General features: G+C 31.4%; 3 protein-coding genes across 4 annotated transcripts in view; all 3 read right to left on the bottom strand.

Moving 5' to 3' along the window:
• Window positions 1-26,600, bottom strand: part of LOC143084994 (heat shock 70 kDa protein 12A-like) — a 77,620-nt gene that overhangs the window by 17,257 nt on the left and 33,763 nt on the right. Inside the window, exons 4-6 of the mRNA XM_076261110.1 lie at window positions 24,376-24,426; window positions 21,349-21,427; window positions 1,900-1,979 (exon numbers count right to left, since the gene is read on the bottom strand). Coding sequence (XP_076117225.1) covers window positions 1,900-1,979; window positions 21,349-21,427; window positions 24,376-24,426 — 210 coding nt within the window. The remainder of the gene's footprint in view (window positions 1-1,899; window positions 1,980-21,348; window positions 21,428-24,375; window positions 24,427-26,600) is intronic.
• LOC143084996 (uncharacterized) lies at window positions 12,149-15,773 on the bottom strand. The gene is made up of 4 exons (XM_076261114.1): window positions 15,494-15,773; window positions 14,716-14,853; window positions 14,332-14,513; window positions 12,149-13,642 (listed from the first exon to the last, which is right to left on the bottom strand). Exons 1-3 carry the CDS (start codon window positions 15,722-15,724, stop codon window positions 14,343-14,345), a joined length of 540 nt encoding a protein of 179 aa, XP_076117229.1. The 5' UTR covers window positions 15,725-15,773; the 3' UTR covers window positions 12,149-13,642; window positions 14,332-14,342.
• LOC143084995 (uncharacterized) lies at window positions 17,054-20,248 on the bottom strand. 2 transcript variants are annotated; one of them, XM_076261111.1, is made up of 4 exons: window positions 19,298-20,248; window positions 19,026-19,115; window positions 18,758-18,830; window positions 17,054-18,452 (listed from the first exon to the last, which is right to left on the bottom strand). In XM_076261111.1, the coding sequence occupies exons 1-4, from the start codon at window positions 19,619-19,621 to the stop codon at window positions 18,280-18,282; spliced, it is 660 nt and encodes a 219-aa protein (XP_076117226.1). In that variant the 5' UTR covers window positions 19,622-20,248; the 3' UTR covers window positions 17,054-18,279. The 2 variants fall into 2 exon arrangements, with proteins under 2 accessions (XP_076117226.1, XP_076117227.1); XM_076261112.1 differs by having other exon boundaries at window positions 17,054-18,238.

Below are 26,600 nucleotides of genomic sequence, written 5' to 3'. Positions count from 1 at the left end.
ATAAGTGATGAAATGGAACACGATGGTCGTTAGATTTCCCATTAGTAGACCCCGAACAGGTAAAGATTATACCTGTAATGAAAGTCATAATAACCTTCCACCATTACCGAACGTAACAAAGAAATAACACGGCGGGTGCCGTATACGTGCAGGAAATGCTTACGGAACACCTGATTTCACTCCCGGTTTTTAGTTGAGTTCGTGTTGTTTCTTATCTATTATTTATAACTGTTTATGTAAATGTCCTTTGGTTTTTTAGTCTTTGTTTACTCCTTGGTTTTGATTGTTATTGTCTGTAATGAAAGTTGTTCAACCGGTAAGTGAATCGCAGGATAGAACAGTTAATAAGTCATTAACGGAGAGAAAATTGTGTCAAGGTTTGATAACTAAACGGAATTTTACACACGGATGTTTAAGTTATAGAAAAATGAAGAAATAAACGAATTAAAAACAATCACGCCGAAATCAATATTTACTATGAAGAATCCGTTTACAGATAGTTATTATAAAGACAATGTTTTTAACAGACACCTTTAAATCGCAATTTGAAAAAGGAATGCATTACGAAAATCGATTTACGAAGTTAGAAAATGCGAAGCTGATGACATGGATTATAAAATATATGACTAGAACACACCCGTGATATCGCGGGTCCGTGACTGAATTAAAGTATATAACTATGCGCAAGCCTTATTTTAATATTAGTATTGTCATCTGATAAAGTCATGCCGATTATAAGATACGCAGTTTTCTCTGCTTTCAAATCTTTCTGTTTTAATCCGTCGAACTGGAACTTATTAATTATTGGTAGTATTAATTAGTTGGAAAACAAAAGGTCCTGGAATGGAATATTTTTTACTCAACAGCATTGTCCTATATTTGTTATAAAGTTGAATTCTTTGATTCGCTGTTTTACGTCATACCCGCTAACAAATTGAAAACTGTACCTATACGCCTTATTTTAGTCCAGATTTTTAGTATTCATATTGTTATCTTAGAAAGTTTTACTGATTAAAATGCTACAATAGGTAACAATTTGACAATCTAGTAGTGTCAACCCTGTGAATATGACCCGTGTATATAGCATATTAATCCTGAATACATCGCTTGGTGGTGCGCCTGTCAGATGCGGAACGTACAAATAAGGTAATAGGTAACAGGTGAATATACTATTGGTATCGGTATCGGAGTCAACCCGGAACTTCTCAATTATTGGCAATATTAATTACGTGGAAAACAAAAGGGCCTGGAGTGGTGTAATTTGTAATCTACACCTTTGTACTATATTAGTTATATATAAAGTTAAATTCTTTGATTCGTCGTGATTTTACGTGATGACGGCTGACAAATTGGTCCTCGTAATTTTAGTATTATAGATATTCTAAGAATAGAAAGATATTTAGAGAAGTATAGATTTTGTTCGTTGTGTTTCGCTGAATAAACAGTTAGGGGGTGGGGGACGTACATATTTTATGAGTAAAATAGTTCTAAAAAAATATGTGATGTATCAAAATTATGGTTTGGAAGCCAACTGCTTTTTGTTTAAATATAAAAACATGAATTAAAATAGTAACATTTGCGTTTGGAATTTTTTCTTCTTCTCATAATTGTTGAATTGTTGTTTCATTTTTTTTATTTAAAAATAAGAAAAAAAAGAAAAAAATCGGTTATACAAAAGTTTATATCAGACAGGCACCGCTGTGGCAAAGAGTAAATGGAAAATTTGGAATATTGTTCATTTCAACGAAAGGGCGATATATAATTAATAACAATGTTTATATATTAATGAGTAATTTTAAACTGTGATAAGTATATACGAAGTGTGATTATGATATAGATAAAAAAAAAAAAATGAGTCAGACAGACGAAAAAAGTATATTAGACAATATCATAAAATACCTTAAACATTCTGTTGTTCAATTTGGTCTTAGTCTCAATCATTGCTTTAATCCACGCATTCCTCTTCGTCTTATTTTCAGCTGTGCAAGTAGTATATATTGTGTGGCAGCAGCAAATATTTTTGCCACGTTGACAAAAATTTTGCCCCCGTCAGCAAAAATTGCATAATATATTTGTTGGATAATATCAAAATATTGATTTTTAATTTGTAAAATATAAAAGAATGTTTTTATTTTTTTTTTCACTGCATTAAACAATTTTAATGCATTACCAATCAATTTAACATTGTTGATATGCTGGATATGGAAGTAGTAAAAGTAAATTGAACATTTAAAAAAAATTTTCATTTCATTAAACAATTTAACGCATTACCAATCATTTAAATTGTTGATATGCTGGATATGGAAGTAGTAAAAGGAACATTTAAAACAATTTGAGAGCTTTAATTTGATAAAAGTTTAATTGGTAAATATAATAATTAACCCTAACCCTAACCCTAACCCTAACCCTAACCCTAACCCAAACAAAAATATCATACATTATAAATTATTATTATTATTAATAAAACATGGATGAGATAGAATCATGTGAAAATATAGCCAGACTTGATAACATATTCGATATAATATATGCAAAGTCAGTTTTTGACATTCTGAAGAAGGAAAATCAAGTGGAACACATAAGTGGAGGAAATGCATGGGATTTTTTTTATCAAGTAGAAACAGATAAAGTGTACACCGATTTTGTTAATTTAGTCAGACAATCAAATATTCCAGATAATGTGAGAGTCTACTATCAACTTACATTTTTACAATCAACAGATTGGAAAAATACTATATTGAAAACACCGCACAGAGCATCTCGCATAATAGATAAAGTTGAAAAAATGATAGATTTGGAACCTATTTTTAACAATGGAAAATGATGATTTAGATGAAAAACTTAGGAATGTATATTACAATACAGCAAATGGGGGAGCATACCTAAGTGCTGAAAAAATTTATCAAACGTTGAAGACATCAAGAGATGGAAATGTACCAAGCGTATACAAGATCAGGAAATGGATGGAAAAAATAGACGACTACAATTTACAAAAACCTGTAAAACGTAGAATTAAAAGAGTGAAAATAATTGTATCGGAACCGTATGAGCAATACGATGCTGACCTTATGGATGTATCCAACATACAGAAATATAACAATAAGACACGTTTCCTGTTGGTTGTTATCGATATTTTCACACGGTTTTTATGGATTTATCCATTAAAAAACAAGTTTGGGAAGACAGTAGCTGATGCATTTGAAAAAATCTTCAAACATGGTAAAATCCCTTTGAAGGTTTCCACAGATGCGGGAACTGAATTCAAAAACAAAGATTTGAAACGTGTGTTTAAAAAATATGACATTTACCATCATGTCTATTTAAATTCCGACAGTAGTAAAGCGTCAATAGCAGAGAGGGTCAATTTGACATTTCGGAGGATGATGTTCCGATATTTTACAAAGCATAGAACTTATAGCTATCTCAATGTTCTACAAAATTTGGTAGCAAGTTATAATGCAACGCCACATAGAAGTTTAAATAATACAGCTCCAAAAGATGTGAATGAGAAAAACAAATATGATTTGTGGGCATATATGTATATTAAAACTCCACCCAAAGAAAAACGAATCAGAGAAAAGAAAGAAACATTAAAAGTACAACGTAAAAGAGGGAAACAGTTTCATTTTAAAATCAATGACATGGTAAGACTGAGCCATTTGAAGAAACCGTTTCAAAGAGCTTATCAGCAACAGTGGACCTCCGAAATATTTAAAATATATAGACGATTTCTAATACATGGGAAAATCTTTTATAAAGTACAAGATTTTTTGGACAAGGAAGTTGTAGGCAATTTCAATTATACAGAGTTGCAGCGTGTGAAAAAGGAGGCTGACGCATTGTGGTTTGTTGAGAAAGTGCTTAAATGGCGAAGGCGGAATGGTCAACGTGAGGGTTATGTAAAATTCCAGGATTGGGATAAACGTTTTTGTCAGTGGATTCCTGAGAGAGATATTGTTGACTTTTAAAATGAGCTTTTACATGGTCATTAACAGTAACAAAAATTTAGACATTTACCCACATAACAGACCACACAAATTCCGTACATATCTTCAGACGCCAATAGTGATGAAATCAAAATGGAAAGTCGCATTAGTTGATATTAAATTATCATCAAATAATGATCTATATATATATGCAAACATATGCGGTGATGTAATAGTCGATGGTAACAAACAACCCTTATTGAAGCGAATATGTTGCTGCTCTCAAACTGAATACTACCACTTTGATCAACTTGCATACATTCCAGTGGTGAAAAGTGAAATAAGAGACATTGAATTCTTTATTACTGACATGCAAGGGAGTCATGCATCATTTTTAAAAAATCCAGTGTCGATTACACTGCACTTCAGGTCGTATCCATACTTTGCATGATAATCATGGAATTGAACAATTCTCAATATGTGCTAGACCCTAGGACATGGATAATGTACTATGAAAATCTAGCGAATGACAAACATCACAATTCATATCTTAATAATTCATACAGAAGAACTATCCAGAGTGGTGGTTCCCTCACTAATTCAGCAGCTAGCTTCATGGAACCAATCACATTACCACAAAGTAAACCACATGCGCAATCACCCATTAAACTTGTAACACATGCACAGCAGCAGGTGGAAAATGCTAAGTCGGAAATTAGTCGAGCTGTGAAAAAGATAAAACGCAAACGTGGGAAGTTACAAAACAGTAATAGAAAAAGCCATAGAGGGGAGCAGAAGAAAACGAAAAAGACAAAGAAAGGAGGAAGGAAAAATAAAACAAACAGTAAGAAAGGAAGTGTACAGAGTGTGAAAAAAAGATTAAAGAATCAGCTAATTGAAAAGGATATTTTCCAGTAAAATTCAAAATGGCTAAAATAAATCCTGAAACATTTCATGAGCTGCAACCAAGTCAGTTGTCTTTATTCAATCTACCAGGTCATCAAACTGCAGTCACAAGAATCACATATGAACATATTCGACCAGCTGCAACTTTTACAAAGACATCGCCAATAGAGTTTCACATATCTGGTGGAACAGAGTATCTAGACTTAAGTAAATCAACAATGCATGTACGTCTAAGACTTAAAAGAGGAGATGGAACCATAGCAGATAGCAGTGACGTTAATTGCGGGCCTGTGAACTATGTTTTGCATGCATTATTTAATCAAATAGATGTTTTAATTCAAAATAAAATTGTCACATCTTCAACAGGATTTTACCCTTACAAAGCTTATATGCAAACTTTATTGAAATATGGGAAAGAAGCTAAAGAATCGCAGCTCTCAAGTCAATTATGGATAGACGATCATCAAGGAACATTGGATGATGCAGATTGTAACACAGGATCAAATCTTGGGCTCTACAGAAGAACAGCATACATAAAAAATGGTAAAACTGTTGATCTTGAAGGAAACATTTTCCATCCCCTGTTTTCAATGAATCGTTACATATTAAATCAAGTAGGAGTTACTGTGAAATTCTACAGATCGAGACCAGAATTTTATCTAATGTCGGTTGATGAAGATGCTGATTATTACCTTGAGATTGAAGATATGTATCTATCAATAGCAAAGATCCACGTTCACCCCGGCATTGTATATGGCCACGATTCTATACTCAGGACAGTAAACGCTAAATATCCCATTGTGCAAAATGATGTTCGCACAATTTCACTTCCAGCTGGTCAAATAAGTTTTAACTTCAACAACATATTCCAGAATAATAGACCCAATAAGGTATTGATAGCCTTTACGGGGAGTCAAAACATAGCAGGTGACTACTCACTATGTCCGTGGACATTCAAACATTGCCACCTAAGTGAAATAAATCTTAAAGTTGAGGGAGTGCCAGTTTCCGGGAATCCTGTCAGAGTAAAATTTGACTCGTCAAGTGGAGAATCATCCATTGTTGCATTTCGCAATCTATTTGAGGTTGCTGGGAAAACTCTGCAAGACTGTGGTAATGGATTAAACAGAGACAGTTTTTCTGAAGGATATGCCTTGTATGCCTTTCAACTGGAACCAATTTTTGAAGGTTTAGATTATTTAACATTGAAAAGGAATGAACGTGTCAATTTGGAATGCACATTTGATTCTCCCCTCACTGAACCAACAACTATAATCATTTATAGTGAATTTAGTGGATATTTTGAAATAACTCAAACTCGAGACATCATAATTCAAGAATGAACACTATGCAATTGGAGTGTATGATTAATTGTGATGAACTAATGAAGGATAAAATTGTTGGTATATTTGCAGCAGATCAGATACCTAAGATAGTGAGAAATCGACCCATGGGATTTATTTGTAACACTGAAAATCATTTTGAGAATGGTGCACACTGGATCGCCTTTTTCATAAATGAGGAACGAAGAGGGATATTTTTCGACAGCTTCGCACACTCTCCCGATTATTATTCACGTCACTTCTTAAAATTCTTTGAACACAATGCGATATCTCTGGAAATAAATCAAAAACGATTACAGAGTGAGAATTCATCAGTATGCGGTCAATATTGCATTTTCATCTTATCACTCTTATGTAGAGAGTATGATCTAACTAACATTCACGATTTTTTCAGTGATAATCATCAAGCAAACGACATCTTTGTTTTCAATGTGATTGGTAAAACCTATTCACACTGCATATGAAAAAGTGTTTAAAATGATGAGACACATGGTAACAATCATCATTCGAGCAAGAGGTGATCATCATGAGTTTGGTGAAATTTCAAACACCCATGACTTCAATATGTGTCGGTCCAACGGGTTCAGGAAAAACTACATACATTAAAAGATTATTAGAGAACGCTCAGGAAATGTTTACAATACCACCTCAGAAGATATACTACTGTTACAGCATATGGCAAGATGTCTTCGATGAATTGAAAAAAACTGTCTCCAACATTTCATTTCAACTGGAACTGCCTGATGAAAGTGATTTTCTTGTTGATAAGGATATACACACATTATGGATCATTGATGATAAAATGGATGAAGTAGTGGACTGTAAACTGATGCAGAAGATTTATTGCGTTTTAAGTCATCACACCTTAACATCAATTATTTTTATACTACAAAATTTATATCAGAAGGGGAAGGTTATGCGATCAATCAGTTTGAATTCTCACGTCTTTTTTCTTTTCAAAAATGGTAGAGATTCACTGCAAATACAATCTTTAGCTCGACAAATGTTTCCAGGTCAAGTTCGCTTTTTCATGGACGTTTACCAACGTGCAATTAGCAGACCATACAATTGCTTGATAGTGGATATAGCACCAGGTTCAAACCCTGAATATCAGTTGCGCGCAAATCCTTTTCCGGGGGAGGACACGATTGTTTATCAACCAAAATGATTTTAAAAGAATCAAGTAGAAGCTTCCTTAAATTATTGGCGAACACTACACCTGAACAATCTGCTCAAATCATAAAAAGCACGGACCACAGACAATTACAACTATTAGTAGAAATAGTATTCAACTGTCTAAAAAGCGTCATACCATTGTCTGAGAGGGTTAAAAGGAATCTTTCAACTTTTGCAAAGTTCATTCGTGCTGTGGTAGTTAATAATATAACACCTCAGTTGAGGAGAAAACGTTTACTGAAGATAATTGTTATTATTCCAACATTGATATCATCTTTTTTCAAATACTATGACTCGGGAGTTAATACTATTACCCAAGGAGAAATATGAAAGATTGATGAATATGTCCAACCAATGTGAAATTGTTAATGTGAAAGAAAAAGAAAAGGAATATGATGGTAAAGATAGTGACAGTATAAAAACAGAAATAAACCTAGAAGAAGATGTAACCAAACAACATGGTAGTGGTCAGGTTTTGCAAAAAACAGAATTGAAAAATTTAAAAGAAACTGTAGATCGATCAAAATCAGACAATCAAGAGGAAAATAGGATGGATGTTGATGAATATGATGGTGCAGCAGAGGGTAAAGCTATCAAGATGTCTCCTGAAAAATTCTTAAGAAATGTGGAAAAATCGCAAAATCGCAAAAGATTAAAGAGTAAATGGTTATCATTTCATTTGTAATGAAGAAGTGGATTATTTAAAACTATTGGAGACTTCAATCAATCACTTGTATTTTTCTTTAAATTTGTCTATATTTATATATGTATATAATATATTGTCTATTTGTATATTTACACTGTGTACCTTTAAATTTAATTAATAAAATAAATATTTAGATAACATATGTTCGCCTATTAGTTCTAGTCCACGATCGCGTAGTATATATAAAACGTTGAAAGTGCTATTGATATCACAATTGTCATGGCTGATGATCATTTCTGCGAGGATTTATTGCGTCTTTATCCTGACAGTAACCCTCAATATCAACAGCAGTTGCGAGAGTTAAATGATCGATTGAGTGTTGATAATGACAACAGATCAAATCTTACGGTTAAGGTCTATTCATGTTATTATTGTAAACTTCTGTTTGATCACCCTTCCAAACTGAAGAGACACCAGAGAAACAGTTGTACATTTCCATGTCGACAATGTGATAGACATTTTGATTCAGCGGAAAATTTGTTTAAACATAGCAACATCGATCATACAACTTATCAGACTGGTTCAGGAAACACTGATTCAAATTCACATACTACAATCAAACATAAAAGTGTGGATAAGTCTGCTCTCTTGGGAATAGCACGAGCTCGTTTCATTTATCCGAATGAGGATAATGGGGAAAAGTATGATCTTCTAGCATTTTTATCTGGAATTAAGCATGAGGTAAAAACTCATTTACAAGAGATGTGTGATGAACTCGGTCATATTAAGTGGTATATGAATTGTCTTGTGCAAATGATCAAGCCGAATGGAGGTGAAGGTGGTAATGATTTAAAGAATAATGCACATTTTATCTCGAAGACATCGAATCTAGTTGATAGAGCAAATATAGATGATGAACATGATATTAATGTGACATATCAAAAAATATTCAAAAGTTTTGATGAGTATATACGAAATGGGAGCGGTTGGTCATTAGATCATATTAAACACATTGAGATTAATACAGCTAAATATAAACCTTTAGGCGGTGGATCGTATATACCCCTACCAAGAACTCTTGCTGCAACCAGAGCGTTACTCAACATAAGAAACTTAGATGAAAAATGTTTTGTATATGCTATTATAGCATCCATACATCCTACGTGTTCAGGTGACCCTTCTAAAGTGCATCACTACATCCCATATGAACATGAATTGAACATGGAAGGTATACAATTGCCCGTTGCACCATCATTTGTGAGTAAATTTGAAAGGCAGAATAACATTTCAGTAATGGTGTTAGGATTTGAAGAGGGTGAATTTTTCCCCCTCCATGTAACAGGTCTAAGAGAAGCTCATCATGAAGTTGACTTATTGTATTTGAAAAGTGGGAATAAAAGTCACTGGTGTTTGATTACAGATCTCAATAGACTTTTATATCGAACAAAATGCTTGGGACGCAGTCATAAGTATTGCAGATTCTGTTTATCAGGTTTCACCAGTGAACATACTTTAGAGAAACATATAAAATACTGCTCAAAATTTGAAGCTCAACATGTGACATATCCCACCAAGGGGGTAGACGATATACTAACATTTCAAGATCACGCCAAACAGTTACAAACATCATTTGTTATTTATGCTGACATGGAAACATTTTGCGAACCTATGGTTACTGAAGAGCCAGAAGATAATCGAACCAGCACAACGAAATTAACAAAGTTGATACCATGCGGGTACGGTTATCAAGTTGTTTGCATCGATGACAGATACACTCAACCACCTAAAATATATAGAGGTGAAAATGTTAGTGAACACTTCCTTCATAGTCTTCTTGACGAAAATAAACGTATAAAGGCTATTTTGAACAATCCTGAACCCTTGTGCATGACTGTTGAAGATGAGGAAGATTTTCAATCAAGTACACATTGCCACATTTGCATGGAAGAATTTACAGATTCCACTATCCGCGTTCGAGACCATGCACATGTTTCAGGTAAATTTCGTGGCGCTTCATGCAGAGATTGCAATCTTAATTTTAAAGAACACACATTCGTGCCAGTTATATTTCATAACCTGAAACAGTTTGATGCACATTTAATCTGTTCCTCGATAGGTATTTTCAAGAGTGAAGAAATTGGCTGCATAGCCACGAATGCAGAAAAGTACATCAGTTTCAACCTATCCAATCTGCGCTTTATCGATTCATACCAGTTTTTGAATTGTTCACTAGAGGAATTGGTATCGTCAATGTCTAAGGAGAATCCGAAAGAAACATTTAAACATTTTACAAAAGAATTTGATGATGATAAGCGGATTGCTCTTTTGTTGAAAAAAGGAACATATCCTTACGAATACATTGACAATGCAGCAAGGTTCAATGAAACTGAATTACCCTCTATAGACAAATTCTACAGCAATTTATCAGAGAAAACAATTAGTCAAACCGAGTATGAACATGCGCAACGGGTATGGAATCAAATGAATATTAAGAATATAGGCGAATATCACGATCTTTATCTAAAAACTGACGTTCTATTATTAGCTGATGTATTTGAAACTTTCAGGAAGAAGTGGATAACGAACTATTCCCTCGACCCTGCAAATTATTACACTCTTCCAGGGCTTTCCTGGCAATCTGCATTGAAAATGACTGGTGTGAGACTTGAGCTATTGACAGATCCTACAATGTGGCTCTTCTTTGAGCAGAGTATACGAGGAGGTTTAACAATGGTGAGCTGCAGACATGCAAAAGCAAACAATCCCTACTTGAGCAATTATGATCCAGCTTTACCAACTTCATACTTGATGTATGTAGATGCGAACAATTTATACGGTTTAAGCATGAGCATGCCATTAGCTGTGGGGAAATTCCAGTGGTTGTCAGAAGAGGAAATAAACGATTTCAATGTCTTAAATGTATCCAATAACGCTGACATCGGATATGTCATTGAATGCGATTTGGATTACCCAGATAACTTACACGATCTTCACAATGATTTTCCTCTTGCAGTTGAAAAAGGAGTGATAACAAATGAAATGCTTTCACCTCATTCACGTCATCTGTATGAGCAAGCAAATGATGATGGGAAAGAATACCAACCGAGCACCAAATTGCTAGCTACTTTGAAAGATAAAAAGCATTACATCTTGCACTATGTGAATCTAAAGTTATACCTCAAACTAGGTTTGGTTTTGAAGAAGATTCACAATATAGTTTCATTTGAACAGCGTCCATGGTTGAAACAGTATATTGACTTCAATACCGAAATGAGGAAAAAGGCTACTAGCAATTTCGAGCAAAAACTTTTTAAAAATGGCAACAATGCTATTTTCGGTAAATCAATGGAATCGTTGCGGAAACATATCAACTTCTCTCTCTGTCATAGGTGGGATAAGTTTCAAAAACTTACTGCAAAATCATCATTTAAAAGCTTTAAGATATTCAACGACCACTTGTGCGGCGTGCTACAAACCAAAACAAAAATTTTCTTCAACAAACCAATTTACCTAGGACAAATGATTCTCGATCTGTCAAAGGCGCACATGGTTGATTACTACTACAACCACATGAAAAAACTATACAAGGAGAATGTAACATTATGTTACACAGATACTGACAGTTTCATTATGCATGTGAGAACTGATGACATATATAGAGACATGTCGTTAAACAGTGAGCTATATGACTTTTCAAATTATCCAGCTGATCACCCTCTTTACACCAAAGACAGGAAATCGATTATTGGTTTATTCAAAGATGAATGCAAGTCCATTCAAATGGTGGAATATATCGGACTAAGAGCAAAAATGTATAGTTTTATCACCGCAGACGACAAGGAAACTGTAGTAGCAAAGGGTATTAAAACCCGAAATGTTAGATTCGAACAATATAAAAACACCTTGTTCAATTGTTCTCCACTACTCTCGCATATGTACACTTTGAGAAGTTTCAACCATCAGATTCACATGGTGAAGGTTGTGAAAAGTGGACTATCACCATATGATGACAAGAGACACTTGCTGGATGATAATGTGCATTCGCTAGCATATTTTCATAGAAAATTAAAAGAAAAACATTAATACAATTGTAAATTGAAAAAAAAATCCATATCCGTAATAAATTCAAGAAAAAGAAAACACACTGTACAATAATTATATAATATTTTATTTCATGTAAATAAATATATGATTTTATAATAAAATATATCAACATATTTAAGTTTTATCCGTTTGCTATCAACCTGGGGAAGTGAAATACATAGGGCAATGGGGAGTAGCATGGTAAAATGGCGACTTTAACTTAAAAACCCCAATGAAAATACATAACTTTAAAACCCAAATGGACCTTCAAACAAACTTCAAACATAATGACAATAGGACAATGGGGAATAACACCTTCAAACATTAAGGCAATAGGACAATGGGGAATAACACCTTCAAACATAGGACAATGTGAAATAACACCTTCGAACATTAGAACAATGGGGAATAGCACCTTCAAACATTAGAACAATGGGGAATAACACCTTCAAACATTATGTCAATGGGGAATAACACCTTCAAATGGGGAATAACACCTTCAAACACACCAGTGAAATACATTGGACAATGGGGAATAACACCTTCAAACACGATGAAAATATTACAAATAAATTTTAGATTAAAATATAAGAGACATATTCTTTGGTAAATTAAACACAATTATGAAAATGGGGAATTACACCTTCAAACGCACCAGTGAAATACATTGTGCAATGGGGAAAAAGACCTTCAAACACGATGAAAATATTACAAATAAATTTCTTAAATTTTAGATTAAAATATATGAGACATATTCTTTGGTAAATTAAACACGTGAAAATCGCATGTTTAATATTTTCCTTAGGGAATAACACCTTCAAATGGGGAATAACACCTTCAAACACACCAGTGAAATACATTGGACAATGGGGGATAACACCTTCAAACACGATGAAAATATTACAAATAAATTTTAGATTAAAATATAAGAGACATATTCTTTGGTAAATTAAACACAATTATGAAAATGGGGAATTACACCTTCAAACGCACCAGTGAAATACATTGTGCAATGGGGAAAAAGACCTTCAAACACGATGAAAATATTACAAATAAATTTCTTAAATTTTAGATTAAAATATATGAGACATATTCTTTGGTAAATTAAACACGTGAAAATCGCATGTTTAATATTTTCCTTAAAATATCGGAAAAGTTCTCCCTATTGAACGAAAGTCCGAGTGAATTTAAAACAGACCCTGGGACGTTCTTTAAATGAATGAATATCTCTTCAGATGTGAAATGGCTGCATTCCCTTATCATTTTATTTAATTGATATCTTTGATCAAAAATTTCCTCGGCAGCATTAAACACATCTAATTCGGCAAATCCAGGATTTAAAACAAATTGAAAGTCTGCATAATCCATAAAAATAATTAAAATTGGTGAGGGAATTTTACAAAAAAAATCTCTCATTTGAATATCACATTTTGTTGTTAATTTATTATAAATACATGCAACAGATAAAGTTCTTAATGAAGGTGGAGCTGACCGCTTTCGTTTTTCACTCAGTGTCTTTTTTTCTACTTCTTCTCCCATTGTCCTTTTTCTGTTCTGATTGGCTAAAAGAAATAAATAAGATACATAAACTCTAGTAAAATAGTTTTCACATCATAAATCTACAGATACATGCATGAAAACAAATGAACAAAGTGCGACACCTGTATTAAGAAATTGGATTTCATAATGGAGATTTCTAAAATAAATGAAAAGGATGAATTGAGTAGTGCAAATGTGGAAGAATATTCACTTAAAATGACAGATGAGCATGATTACAATTTTATCAATATGGATACAGCTGAAATCAGTGACCAGTTTCCACAACTGCACTGGCTTGGTGCAAAGATGAAAATTGTCGGATTGTTATTCTGTTCGATAACTCTAGCAGTTATATTAATAAATGGGCCATTAAACAGTGAAAATGATCCTCCATTCATATCTGATGATGTTAAACGAAACAGTAGCGGAAACGATTTATTTTGTAATAAAATGGACACTTTTGCTTTATCTGAAGATATTTTTGTAAATACATGTATATTGAATAGTGAACTGTTTGTATTATTGAGAAATGATCCTCTTAGAAATGAGATCGCTTTAAATCAAAGGCAATGGTTTTATCTTAAAGCGAGTATTTCACATATTGATAAATCAATCTTTGATTGGAAAAATGTTGCTAAGTTATAAATGATTTCTATCCTAACTATTGTATATAAGAACATATTAGAAACAAAATAAAAATTTGATCACTTACTGGTGTTATCTTCACTCGCCATCTTCAACTGCTTCAGAAAGTATGAATCCAGCTCCAGCTGTTTTCTTTTTCTTCTTTAGCCCCTTGAACGGGCCAGATTCTGCTGCAACAATCACCTTTCTGACGTCCGACTCTGACACTCCCGCCTCCTCATCGCTATCGCTGATAGCAATCACCTTTCTCTAAAATAAGAATATCATAATATAGAAAATCATCTTAAAATTTTAAAGTTATTTCAATGTTTTCAATTTTTTTTTTTTTTTTTTTTTTTTTTTCTTTTTATGGTACATTTAATTGGATAATTACTTTAAATTCATAAACTTGAAAATTATAACTACTTATTTTGATTTACATAGAAAAAAAAAAAAACAAAAGTTGTTTTACCTTTCTTTTCAAAGTAACTTTTTTTACTTCTTCTTCTTCTACTTCTTCTTCTTCTTCTTCTTCTTCTTCTTCTTCTTCTTCTTCTTCTTCTTCCTCTTCAACAACTATAACCTTCTTTTTCCTGCTAGGTTTTTGCAGCTAAAAAAATTAATATAATAAAAACAATTGAACGTGTAAGAAATCATATAAATCAACGTTTGCTGTGGGAAAGAAATTCGTATTTATTAGCGGTTGAGAAATTTACCTAGAAACAAAAATGTTGAAATATCTGCAACTGAACGTTTATCAAAACATTTTTTACTTGCTATCAATAACTTTGAAAATTAATACTAACAGTGGTGAAATCAACCCAGAAACAAGTGAAATATCTGCAGCTGAACGCAAGCCGCTTGTAAATACTCTCTATCAATAACTTACTTTTAACTAAAACGTTTGTTGTATATTAAACCTATAAAGTATATATTTATGTTCAATTATTTGCTGTTGAAGGATAATTAGAACGTTTATCATATAGTTTTTACTCGCTTTCAATAACTTTGAAAATTATGTGTACTTACTAGCAGTAGTGAAATTTACGAAAAAACATATAAGGTGAAACATCTGCAGCTGGTGCTTTTATTAAACACTCGCAATATCTTACTTTAAAATAATTTTGTAGATCGCTCCTATTTCTTAGAGAATAAAATATATATCACGCTCAACTATTTGCTGCTGAACGATAATAATTTAGCTATATGTTCATGTAAATATTTACTGCTAAATATTAGAAATCACTAACCTGTTTTTTTATTTCTGCCTCAGCTTTTAAAAGAACTGGCTTCAGATTGCATAGCTCTTTAAACTCATCAGTCCCAAGAGTTATGCTTCTGCTACTTGTTAAACTGCCTATGTGGATATAAACATATCCCTTGTACGGTGTAACCGCAATGTTCTTCTTTCTTCCAAAATTCAACTCAGCCCGCTCTACTTCTCCACCAAATCCCCTCATGTACTCAACCTGGTTCATCATTTTTATCGCTTTATGATAGAATTGAGTGTACCGCGTTAATAAAGGAATAAAGCTTCCGTTTCATTAAATTATGAATAATAGTTTCCAACACTTATTTACTCCTAAAGGCTCGCCAACCTTCCATTATCCATGTCACACCATTTTATTAATTCATATGTAATTTCAGTGTAGATCTGTCCCGATCGCGATTTTCATGTCAGATTGATCTCCAATATTGCGGCAGTATTTGGATAATACACCTTCTGTTTACATTAAATCTTAGTTCATCAGTTTAAATATAAAGTGTTTATCACCTTTCAAATTTGAAAAGTGATCATTACTCAATAAATTTTGATTGTTTTTATTTAAGATCAATTATATATTATAGATTTGTTCGAACCGGATTTTGATGGTTATTTTTTACATCTCATTACTATTTTTTCTCTCTATATATAATTTTTCCTTCATTAAAACAAAACCTATTTTCTTTTCTTTTCTTTGGATCATATTTTCAATGGTAAATCGAGTTGGATTTTGACGATTATTTTTACATCTCATTACTATCTCCTTTTTTTTTTCTCTCTCTCTCTCGCTCTAATTTTTTTCATCGTTAAAACACCTTTTTTCTTTTCTTTGGATCATAGTTTCAATGGTGAATCCTATCTCCTTTTTCTCTCTCTCTATTTTTTCCTTCGTTAGAACATAAGCGACTTTTTTCTTTTCTTTGGATCATCTTTTCTTTGGATCATATTTTCAATGGTGGATCATATCTCCTTTTTCTCTCTCTCTCTATTTTTCCCCCTACATGCTACTTTTTTCTTTTCTTTTCTTTGGATCGTAGTTAATTGTTTTGCTCATGACTTTTTTGCAGCTAGCTAATTTTTCCCATGTGTAAATATTTCATTTGATAAGATTTGAGATTGAAGCTTGTGGATTACCATCTTTTATAATTAATAGTTGATAAAAATGTTTTAAGCAAAGTTTTTGTTTTGCAAATTTCTAGATATGCTCTTTTCTTTTCTTTGGATCATTGTAAATGGTGAATCTTGTTTTGTTCATGACTTTTTTTTCAGCTAGCTTCTTTTTTCCTGTGTAAATATTTCATTTTCTTGACAAGATTTGAGATTGAAGCTTGTGGTTTGACCTCTTTGAAGAGTTGTCTCATCAGCAATTAAACCATATTTCTTTTATAATTAATAAATTTAAAGTAGATAAAAATTAATTAAGCAAAGTTTTTGTTTGCAAATTTCTAGATGATATACAAATGGTGTCAACTGGTAATCATCCACATTGATTGGGGTAGCAATGCAGTGGGAAAAGTTTAAGAAAAGTCTAATTTATTAACACATATCAAATACAAATACTTTATTCCATGAAACAACATAGTAAGTTTCAAAACAAATCAAGTTTTCTGCACTATTTATATAACAATTGTAAATAATATAAACAAGAGAACTATCAAATGAAATTTGGTTATAAAAAACTTACATCATTTGTAATGCACCATTTTTTTCACATAAAACATGTTATAGAAAGCACCATGACAGCGGTTACAAATCAAGAATTTTTATATATTTATCTCTAGGTTTAACTTAATCATATAGCACTATAAAAAGTAATAAAAACAAAAGAAAAAAAGTTTAAGCAAACACAATATGATAAAATATGCGATAATATGTTGTAATTAAATTTGGATGCTGTAAATTCTCATATGAAAAAATTCCAAAGATGAAAATGATGATAAAGTAAACATAAAAACAAAAAGTTCTCCAAACATTATATACATATATATATTATTTACATATATACAATAATACCAATCATATTTGTTTTTTAATTTAATTTATTTCTATTACAAAACTAAACATATGTAAATGGAAAACTAAAAAGAATAATTTAATGAAAGGAATAGATTAATAATGAACTTTAATACCAGAGAAAGTAGATTATTTAATGAAAAGAATAGATTTATAATGAAATTTATGGTTTGAATGAGCATGAAACATATAAACTAAGGTGAATTTATAAAAACAAACTACATGTATACTACTATTTACAATATAATAAAATGAGAGTAGAGAAATGCGAGTATAATCAAAATCTTTTCTTTAATTAAAATAAAGTGTAACTAATCCAAATAAATCAAATGAAAGAAAATTGAAAAGTTTTGGTGATATAATTTTTCATAATATAAGTAGATTTGTAGAATACATCCTCATCAGTGATTATTAAAATTTAGATAACAGTGTATAAATAAGTTTATAAAATTTAGAAAAAAGATTATAAAATTTAGAAAAAAAAAATAAAAAAAATATAAAATTTAGAAAAAAAATTTAAAAAATTTCATAAAATTTAAAAGTTTAGAAAATTAATCATAGGTTAGTCTCTGTGGCCGAATAGATATCCTGTTTGATCTTCTCAATATTCTTGGTGGTTGTTGTTGTGCTGGGGCTACTCGTCTGTTATTTTCACGTGGTGGAAAAAAATAATTTATAATTTCTTGAAGCCTTTCATAAATTGCGATGAGGATATATTCTACAAATTAAAAAGTAGTAAATACAGAGATAGATATTAACTTAAACAGTTTTTTTTGGTGTATTAACAAAATCTGCAATTTCTATTTCGGATAGTGAATCTGCATCGACATTGAAGGAGAATTGGTGTTGGCGGAAATTGGTTTTTGCAGTTCTCTTCTTTTTGCAGATGCAAAATAACATCAGCGACAAGAGCATAACACATGCTAGAGATGCTGTAAAGATAAATTTGAATATGTCACTTACTTTAAAAATTATAAAATATATTGATATATATAAATAGATTAGACCATTGGTTTTTCTGTTTGAATTGTCTTTATAGCTTACTGTTTGGTGTGAGCTTTTGCTCTGTGTTGAAGGTCATACTTTGATCTATAATACATTGGCACTCATACCGCATCTTTTTCTTATTTATAAATAAGTGTTTTTATTAGAACATGTATATATTTTTATTTTATTTATTTATTTTATTTTTATATTGTTTGTCAATCAAATAAATAAATTAAATTTAGATACTTACCAAAAATCATTATAAGAATGATCTTAATATTATCTAGACCCTTGTCTTCCTCCTGTGCATGTGGTGTTGACTTCTGAAATAAAGAAATAAAATCATGTATTTCATGAAAATGTTGATATTAAAAAATCTTATCCTTCACATTTTAATTTGTTTTTAAGCACTATACTATAGAGAATACAAATTGACTCGTTCATGTACATGTATTTCCTAATAAAAATAGAAAACAAAACGGACGTTTTAATTAAAAAAATATCAGATAAATGCTTACCAGTTGTTTATCAGTGGTGCCGATTGACAATGTGGATCCTGGTGTTACTCTTGTTGCTGCTGTTGTTGTTGTAGAAGCTATGACTCCATTCTGTAAAAAAAAAATATACATAATGTAAGAAATGTTTTACACAATAAAATTAATAAATAATATATAAGATCTGCTCATAGTTTAGGTTGTTTCTAGTCACTTTACATATAGAGACAATACTACGTGATTACTTTAAAGCTCTTATTATTCTGTTATTCTTTTCTAATTTCCTATATACTTACATCACAATGTATACCATTAACAATTGTTATTGTTTCTGGTGCTGCTAAAACATTGCTGCATTTAGAATTTCCTTGTTTGATCTCAATTGAATGCAGGTCTCTATTATTTGCAAGGTCCAATTGTCCGGCAACAAAAAATCTTTCGAATACGACTTTCTTTACATCTAGTCGGATTCTGTTGTTGTAGAGCCCTGCTCCAGTCCATCTGCAATGGAGAGTATCCCCCTCCACTGTGCATACATCTCTCAATTCATGCGAGCATGAAACAGCTGACATTGTGAAACAAATGATGATGAATATAAACATGGTGTTGATGGGTGACATTTTGCAAATATTTTGAGGAATTAAATACCCGGATGAGAAATAAAAACAATAGTCTAATTAGGGAATAAATTAGGGGTAATTAATTCCGTGATATATGGTTGGGATAAGAGTGGTAGATGGATAAGGTTTAATTAATGTTTGAGTATGGATTGTTTTAATAAATAATAATAATAGTTTTTACAATATACGCTAGGGTTAGGGTTAATTAATATATTTTCAATTCTTATTCATTTTTTGTTACAAATGAAACTTAAAAGTTTTATAAAATTTCTTCTCTCAACGCGAAGTCATTTAATCTTCTATTTTTTCAGTTTTACTTTTAACTTCTTTATCCAAAATATTAACAATTTAAATTGTCTATATGTTAAATGCGATGGAAAATAAATCAAAACATTCTTTTATAAGTGAAAAAACAAAATTTTCATTTAATATTATACAACAGTTATATTATGTAATTTTCTTGACGTCTGCAAAATGCAACGTGTGAAAAAATCAAAACAGTCTTTTATATTTCTACAAATTTTAAAATCCAATATTTTGATATTATTCAACAAATATATTATACAATTTTGCTAGCGGGAACAAATTTTTGTCAACGTGGCAAAAATATTTGCTGCTGCCACACAATATATACTACTTGTGCACATACAATATCAATTACAGACTTGTGATCAATTACATTGGAATGTAATTAATTAAATTACACATTACATTGCAAAAAAGGTCAATTACACTAATTACACATTACACAGTTTTTGAAATGTAATTAATTAAATTACAATTACTTTACTAAAGTAATTAATTGAATTACACATTACATTTCTTCATAACTTTTTTTAAACAATATATATCATGTATATATAGCATGTGTAAAATATTCATCAAAGCTTATAACATAGTTTTAGCATTGCATTTGATCACCATTAGATTTTTTAAAAGTTTTGTCATTTAGTCTGCATCTCTCTGGTTCGAACACTTTGTTTCGACAGGAGCTGATGTGGCAGGTATTTCTCAAACCTAAGATGTTTTAATAGAAGAGGGAATGTGTTCTTATTAACTTGCAAATACATTAAGGGGTATTTTGACAACACAGAAATGAAGCCATTTAATTAAACATAATATATATATAAAATTTGGCCATGTTTGTTTACTTTACAATTATTTAAAAATATGCTTGTCACTAGATTGAAAATGATTTTTGGTACAAACAATGTATCATGTCTAAATATTAGCAATATTTTGCTAATTAGATAAAATACATGTAATAGTGGCATGTCCCTAGGCTGTAATTACATATTTTAATCTGATTAATTGCTGTCTGTTTTTGCCGGTTATAGTTTTTATTACTATGATCCTTTTGTGTATACTAATCATAATTTGACAAAATGATTGTGTGCATTGATTTAAAAATCTAAATGAACTGTCCAAGAAGATTTACACATTTGTTTAATCATACATACACGTTTTCAATCTATTTAGATAAATATCTTTCTTGAAAACCTAACAACACCAACATATGATTCTCACATTTTGATAAGTAAGAAGACTATTTAGCAAACATTTCAGATAAATCAACTGTGCATGGTATGTTATTATTCGATAAAGGAGAATGAAAATAATAAAAATTCAGTATTTTAGATATACGTCGGGTGAACAGCAACTTGTTTTAACAAATGAAAATATTGTCTTTGTACTTTTTATATGCATTATATTCTGACATAGCTCACCTCTTAAACGGAAGACATTGTTATTTGCTGATTTAACTTTGAAGGAGACGTTGTCACTCTTTTCATTTATATCTGAAAGCTAAAACATGTACAAACATTTCTCAGACAAGTGTTCAATGAGCAACATAAACCTGCAAGAATACATTTAGATATTTTAAGTGGCCTGTTTTCAGTGATCAATATTTAAATATAATACACTGAAATTATTTTAGATGTCTTCAAGGAAATCATGTTTATCCTATACATTTGTTTTTATATAAACATGAACAGTATACGTAATGCGTGCTTTCAACACGTATTCAATTGTATACATGTATCGTTAATTATAATCAAATGCTGTCACTCAAAATGTAAAAAATCTCACAGCACTTGAAACAATGCACAGATTGGTTATGGTCAGAAAACATTAACTCCTAATGAAAAGGTTAAACAAAATAATGTCTTCATTATCCTACCGTAGTCTATAATCGGTCATCATGTCGGTTTGTTGGGACTTTGTTATTGTACATATTTCACTGGAAAACTCTGCATTGACGTCACAGCGCTAATTTCAGCGTACAAAATTAGTGCAGAATACGTTTGTCTTCTCTTCTATATAAAAACACATTTCTAAAGATGTGTTTTAATTGTTATTCTAAAGTATTGTACAAACATGCCAAGTTTCTAAAGGCTGTTTCAAATCAGACTGCAGAATGCCTTTAAACATTTCATAACTTTAGGAAATCTCTCTGCCGGCCTCTATTGCTTTGTTTACATTCCTAAAAGCGTCAACAATCTTAAAGACGGACAAAACAGGCCTAGTAAATCGTATTTTAAAGAATTTCTAAATGACAGGTACCTTCCGTCTTAACTCGATTTTCCCGCGAGAAAAACGTCAAAAATGATCAAAAGACTTTGGGAAACAAAGATATTCATGCCATATTTTTGTTTATGAATATAGAGTTGTCAAAAGCGACAACTTTATATACAATACTCTTAAAGATAAGAGAAACTGGATCTCGGAATGGACAAGGCTGAAATTAGCTATTCCAAAATTGTTCAAGGACAGACTAAAAAACGTCCACGTTAATCCAGAACCCCCCCAAAAATGGTTATTACATTAAAAATACATTTGAATTTTACGATAAACAGAATAAAGTAGTAATCCCAAGTGAGATATCTTTGAAATTAATCCAATATTCGTTAAATTTATATATAGTTCCAAACTGTCAAATAAAATGGAATATTCAGTATAATTCGGAATTACCGTGGAAAAAGATCTGGATAAATTTAAATAAAAGTATGTTTTCTAGGAAAGCAAATCAAATTAGCTGGAAAATTGTTCATAACATTATCTATACGGAGCAAAAACTATTTAGAATCGGCAAATCAAATAATGGCAAATGCCATTTTTGTAAAACAGAAAACGAAACTCTCACACACCTTTTTCACAGCTGTAACATTATAATGGTTGTTTGGGAACACATTTTTGATGCGCTTAAAACATATAATGTACTTAATAACACTGTATATATTCCATTGAGCGAAGAACTTATCATACTAGGAATGTACCATTACAACAAAAAGTACAATGTCATAACTAATACGATTATGAATACAGTTAAATGGATTATTTGGAAATGTAGGAATATAATCAAATATCAGTCTAAAAGTTTTACTTCTAGTCAATTGATAGCATATGCAAAACGGGAACTGAGCAGTTTAATTGAATCTATGGACAAATCATTATCATCTAAAAAAGAAAATTTTGCAGCTGAAATAAAACTTATAATAAATCTTATACATTAGTAAATGACGTAATAATTTGTACTTACTTTCCTTTTCTTTTTAGAACATAATCATACATCCAACTTAGTATAGAAATATACAATACACGCATTTACAAGGTCGAGCATGTGACCTATAAAATCACTGACCGACACATAACAATGTAATCCAGGTGTTAAAAGTACAAAAAATAAAATGTATTTTATTTACTGGTAGAATATTGTGAATAATTTATACGCAAACTCAATCTGTGTAATTAATATGAATGTATAACTTATGTATTTTTTTATAATAGAGTCCACCGTTTATCCCTGGACGTTGGATCATTGTAAACACAGGGCCCCTTGTGTATTCTTCCCTGGGTTACACAAGGAAAATTGTATTCAGGTGATTTTCAATAAATGTATTTCAAGTCTTAAAAAAAATAATATATAGAGTTGTGTAATAAAAAACAATATACATAATTTTATATTTCATTTATAAACGTTTTGGTTCAATATAAAGAAATAGATATTCTGACCATAAGTAAATATTCATATAAATTCTATTGATGTCAAATTGCATGGCTTATTATGAGGTTTCCTATTGAATAAACCCCCAATTGTTTGCAAACTATTCCAAAGAAATATCATACAAAACAATAATATAATTCTGTTAGACTAAAAAAATCACCTTATTGACAATAGAGCGATTTGATTGAATATACCGATTCAATGTGTCACGTGGTTTTGACGCAATTAGAATTTGAATGTTAACAAACTGGGCAGCAGCTCAAGCATGGAATAACTTCGTACATTCAGTGAATGAGAAACAATTATGAGTAATAATCAAGCTTGACAATAGTTATATATATATAAAAAAAAAAACAAAGCTAAGTCTCAGAAAAATAAAACAAAAAACGTCCTTAAGTGCACGATTTACCATAATTACGGGATAAATATATTGCGGTTTTCAGCGTATCAATTTGATTTATCTCTTTCGGTTAAGGTGGACTCTTGTTCCCATAATTCTGTTGCATGATATTTCTTTTTTCTTCAGAAATACTGACTAATTCACTTGATATATTCAAAAAATCAACACGTTACATAAATTGCATGCGTCCGAATCGCTTTTTCTGGATTTACCGTCATCAGGAACGCTCAAGGCAAATATTTGAAAGCCAATGCTTTTCTAAGAACCAAAACAATTGATGAAGAGCTATTTGACCAAATATAACACAGTAAAATAGCATTGTTAATAATTGACAGATTAAATACGAACCAACAAAATTATTTGTCCCTTAGGTTTTTGTTTTTCCTCCATTGGCTTTTCCTGTAAATGTAAAGAATCGAAGTACAGACAATAAATAAACTTAGTTTTACATAATAAGAAATCTGTTTTTATTAGTTATGTTGACTGATGTAAATGTATTAACCAATGATTGATATGACTATCTCCCGAATTAAACGGCAATCTGTACTCACTCTCAACGCTGTTTTTATAAATGCATACGATGAAATTTTTGAGAAAATTACAAATAATACAACGAGGCCGAGGATTTCAAATGAATACTACAAAATACAAAATACAAAATACAAAATACTTCATAGAAAAGGACTATGAACTGTGCAACCAAAACCCGACCAAAAAATCGGACTATATCTAGTTTTACTTTTAACAACACTTAGTTTTATGTCATTCATGTACATTTTCTGAATAAACACTCTAATTTTAAAATTAAAGTTTTGTTATTTATTTAGTTAGCAACACATTGAGGTTTTGTTATGTGATAATCTGTTTACAAATCAGCATATTTTTAAAATCATAAAGAAAGCATATTCAAGGAGTCACTAAGAATTCAAGTAAAAATAAGACAGTTTTTGAACAGCAAAAATCCATTTCAATAAGACGTTAGTGCTTGTGGACAGTAGATAAATTCTATTACGCTATAACACTTCCGGTATTATATAAGATAGTATTGCGCAACTGCAACCTCAATGTCTTGCGAACTTGGTTATCTAGCGGATGCGGTTTGTCTCGATATGCAACCTCTAACGAAGATCTTCATAAAGTTATATTTAGTTAATGTGATTGACTTGTACGTATATATAATTTATACGAACTAAAAGTATAATAATAAAAGTGTATGTCTTTATAAAGATTTTTTATACGTACACAAGTAAAGATCTTACAACTTCGTTTGTGAAACGAGATTATTATTTGACAAAGATGGCGGACGCCTTTTCTGAACAAGGAAAAAGTAGATAAAAGCTTTTAATCTTGTTTTGAAGAGGATCCCTTTCAGCTGGATAGCATATGAAGAAAATGACGATGGTGCCGCTAAACGAAAATGCTTAAATATAAAAAATAAGATGTGGTATGATTGTTAATGAAACAACTCTCCACAAGAGACCAAAATGGCACAGAATTTTAAAACTATAGGTCAGGCCACACCAATTTAATTTCTTGTTCTACGGATTTTGGACTCCATTTAATTTGCAAATTTTTGAGGCGAAGCTAGAAAAGTAAAGGCGAGCGATTATAATTTTTTTTTGTAAACATAAAATAGTAGGTTTTGACAATATTAAAACTTGATTTATCACTTGTACTTTGACATTTCTTTAATTTCTGAAGTATTATTTCCCTGTTCACCAACAATGACCAAGAAATAATTAAATCTGGGTTATGAATGTGTGGCTGACAATGAGACAATTCTCCATCCAAGTCATAATCAGTTTGGGGGCAACCCCTTAATGTTATAAATATCCCTTTTACATGTTTTATGAGGGATCAATATAAGTAATAATATATTTGTTTGTACAAAAGGGCTCCAGTGGCGGATGCAGGAATTTTCGAAAGGGGGGGTGCTAGCCCAGGGCAAAGGGGGGGTGCAAAACATATGTCCCGATTGTCCCGATTCAAATGCATTGATCGGCCAAAATAAAGGGGGGGTGCGCACCCCCGGAACCCCCCCTCTGGATCCGCCACTGGGCTCATATTTTCTCAAAAAACTATATATCTATCTGGTATTAAATGGTCAAAACATGTCCAAGAGTTTTGTAATATTCCTGGACTTTAACCATGTTAAATTAACACATTTACTTTAACAGTTTAATATTATTCAAAATAAGTCATGTAAGTGGACCCCTCTTTTAGAAAAAGTTGTTTAAAATATGATGTAACTTTCTTCTTTTTGAAAGGTTTTGTATAGAAGAACTATACAAATCCTTGGTATGTTTCTATTTTCTTTTCTACATCAGTAAAATGACCCCTTGTTTGAGGGAGGGTTTTTCTCAACCTGATAATAATAAACACAGGTCAAAGTACGGCCTTTTACACAGGGCTTTGATACAGACCAAACAGCAAGCTATAAAGGACCCCAAAATTATTAGCGTACACAATTCGAACAGACAAACCAACGATCTAATTTATTATATCATGTATATCCAAACGGGAAAATACCAATGAACAACATCAACAAACGATAACTGCTGAACGACAGGCCC

This window comes from Mytilus galloprovincialis, chromosome 8 (genome assembly GCF_965363235.1).
Source record: "Mytilus galloprovincialis chromosome 8, xbMytGall1.hap1.1, whole genome shotgun sequence".
In the NCBI taxonomy this organism is placed as follows: domain Eukaryota; kingdom Metazoa; phylum Mollusca; class Bivalvia; order Mytilida; family Mytilidae; genus Mytilus; species Mytilus galloprovincialis.
Note: the sequence above shows the minus strand (reverse complement) of the source record. Positions and strands in the feature narration are given on the sequence as shown.

Coding starts and splice junctions, on each gene's coding strand:
- LOC143084995 (XM_076261111.1), bottom strand. CDS start 19,621: ATGTCACCCATCAACACCATGTTTATATTCATCATCATTTGTTTCACA. Junction 19,116..19,297: donor TTAATGGTATACATTGTGAT/GTAAGTATATAG, acceptor TTTTTTTTACAG/AATGGAGTCATAGCTTCTAC. Junction 18,453..18,757: donor CATTCTTATAATGATTTTTG/GTAAGTATCTAA, acceptor TTATCTTTACAG/CATCTCTAGCATGTGTTATG.
- LOC143084996 (XM_076261114.1), bottom strand. CDS start 15,724: ATGATGAACCAGGTTGAGTACATGAGGGGATTTGGTGGAGAAGTAGAG. Junction 14,854..15,493: donor AGGCAGAAATAAAAAAACAG/GTTAGTGATTTC, acceptor TAATTTTTTTAG/CTGCAAAAACCTAGCAGGAA. Junction 14,514..14,715: donor AAGTTACTTTGAAAAGAAAG/GTAAAACAACTT, acceptor TTCTTATTTTAG/AGAAAGGTGATTGCTATCAG.